The sequence below is a fragment of the Gasterosteus aculeatus genome, chromosome 3 (genome assembly GCF_964276395.1).
Source record: "Gasterosteus aculeatus chromosome 3, fGasAcu3.hap1.1, whole genome shotgun sequence".
Taxonomy (NCBI): Eukaryota; Metazoa; Chordata; class Actinopteri; order Perciformes; family Gasterosteidae; genus Gasterosteus; species Gasterosteus aculeatus.
The window spans coordinates 18,747,481-18,749,980 of NC_135690.1; the positions used below are offsets into that span (position 1 = coordinate 18,747,481).

At 45.4% G+C, this 2,500-nt stretch overlaps 1 protein-coding gene across 8 annotated transcripts in view; it reads right to left on the bottom strand.

Annotated features, from left to right (window-relative positions):
* rasal2 (RAS protein activator like 2) overlaps window positions 1–2,500 on the bottom strand; it is a 26,088-nt gene that overhangs the window by 5,713 nt on the left and 17,875 nt on the right. For all 8 annotated transcript variants that reach the window (XM_078100000.1, XM_078099998.1, XM_078099999.1 and 5 more), the window contains 2 exons: window positions 1,783–1,927; window positions 1,440–1,679 (listed from right to left, as the gene is read on the bottom strand). In XM_078100000.1, the coding sequence (XP_077956126.1) occupies window positions 1,440–1,679; window positions 1,783–1,927 (385 nt within the window). The remainder of the gene's footprint in view (window positions 1–1,439; window positions 1,680–1,782; window positions 1,928–2,500) is intronic.

The following is a 2,500-nucleotide window of genomic DNA, read 5'->3' on the forward strand; positions in this document are numbered from 1 at the left end:
ACGTGGTCCTAACGTGATACTAACGTGGTACAGTAATAACATGGAACTAATGCGGTACTAAGATGGTAATAACCTGGTACTAGCGCTGTACTAACGCGGTACTAACATGGTAATAGCGTGGTACTAACGCGGTACTAACATGGTAATAGCGTGGTACTAACGCGGTACTAACATGGTAATAACGTGGTACTAACGCGGTACTAAGATGGTACTAACGTGGTACAGTAATAACCTGGTACTAACGCGCTACTAACATGCTACTAACGTGGTACTAACGTGATAGTACCACGTGGTACAGTAATAACATGGAACTAACGCGGTACTAAGATGGTAATAACCTGGTACTAGCGCGGTACTAACGTGGTACTAACATGGTAATAGCATGGTAATAGCGTGGTACTAACGTGGTTCTAACATGGTACTAACGTGGTACTAACATGGTACTAACATGCTACTAACATGGTGCTAACATGGTACTAACGTGGTACCGTACTAAAGTGGTACAGTAATAACCTGGTACTAACGCGGTACTAACGTGGTACTAACACGGTACTAACATGGTACTAACGTGGTACAGTAATAACCTGGTACTAACGAGGTACTAACGAGGTACTAACGCGGTACTAACATGCTACTAACGTGGTACTAACGTGCTACTAACGTGCTACTAACATAGTAATAACATGGTAATAACATGGTGCTAACATGGTAACAACGTGGTACTAACATGGTACCGTACTAAAGTGGTACTAATATGGTGCCGTACTAACGTGGTACTAACATGGTACTAATGTGATACAGTAATAACGTGGTATTAATGTGGTACCGTGATAACGTGGCACTAATGTGGTACTAACGTGGTACTGCGATAACGTTGTACTAACATGGTACCGTGATAACATGGAACTAACATGGTACCATGATAACGTGGTACTAACATGGTACCGTGATAACGTGGTACTAACATGGTACTAACGTAGTACAGTAATAACGTGGTACTAACAAGGTACTAACGTGGAACTAACGTGGCACTCACGTGGTACTAACGTGGTACTAACATGCTACTAACGTGGTACCATGATAACGTGGTACTAATGTGGTACTGTGATACGTGGTACCAATGTGGTATTAACATGGCACCGTGATAACGTGGTACTAACATGCTACTAACGTAGTAATAACGTGGTACTAACGTGGTACTGACGTGGTACCATGATAACGTGGTACTAATGGGGTACCGTTATAACGTGGTACAGTACTAACGTGGTACTGACATGGTACAGTAATAACGTGGTGCTAACGTGGTGCTAACGTGGTACTAACGTGGTGCTAACGTGGTGCTAACGTGGTACTAACGTGGTGCTAACGTGGTGCTAACGTGGTGCTAACATCGTACTGACCCTGATAACACAGTAGGAACTTGGAGCGGCTGCACTCACTTGGTGAAGTTGGCGAGGTTCTGGATGACCTTGGCGATGAGCGTGAGCGTCCGGGACGTCCGGTCGTCCGGGTATTCCTGCATCAGGTTGAAGAGGGAGGGCGCCATGATGGCGGGACACAGGAAGCGCAGGAAGAGCGAGGCGCTGATCAGACGCTTGCTGATGTCCTGCTGGCGGCCGCGAGCGACGCACTGCTGCTTCCAGGCGGCGAACACCTCCTTCAGCTCCCGAGGAAACACACTGAGGAGACAGGAAGGACGTCAAGGAAGGAGGAGGCTCCAGAGAACGCATTCATCCCCAAAGGAGAATACGGCCAAACTGTGGACTGGGCCTCCAGTGGTACCAGTAGGAGTTGATGATCTTGCAGAACGCCAGCTCGCAGCACATCTTCAGGTTGCTCTGATGTTCCCTCAGTTCGCTGCTGGAGCATCGACTTGGATCCACCTCGCAGTTCTCATCCGACTCGTAGAGAGCTTTGATGAACTCACCTGGTGACACACACACACACACACACACAGTGAGGAGGCTGACGGGCCGCGTTTCCTATAAATAAACCTCCTGGTGAAGAAGAAGGTATTTCTGGTCTTCAGACTATAAATAGAGAGCACAGCTTCCTCTTCCCTCTGAACAGGGTTTGATCTAATTTGGGATCGACCTCAAAGTATCTTCAACATCACAAGAGTCTCCGTCGATAACGAGAGTCACATCTTCTATGAAATCAATCATTAAATAACACATATGAAGCTCCTTGTCCTCTCTTACAGTTTCTACTGCTACATATTCAGCTTGTGAGTTTCATCTCCTCCAAACCGCCAAAGATCAGGAATTGTTGGACTTTTTATTATAAAAATGAACCAATATTTTATCTTTTACTTTTTTACTAAATTTTACTAAATGAACATCATGTATTGAAGAAGACTTGCACCGTTGACCTCCAGTGTCTCTGTCACAGAGCAGAATGTGTACTGAGAGCGTTTATTACGTTAGGATGCCTATTTGTTAAGAAACAATGGCAGAAATGTCCATGAATCACGTTGTGGTGTGATTAGTTTATTAAGGCG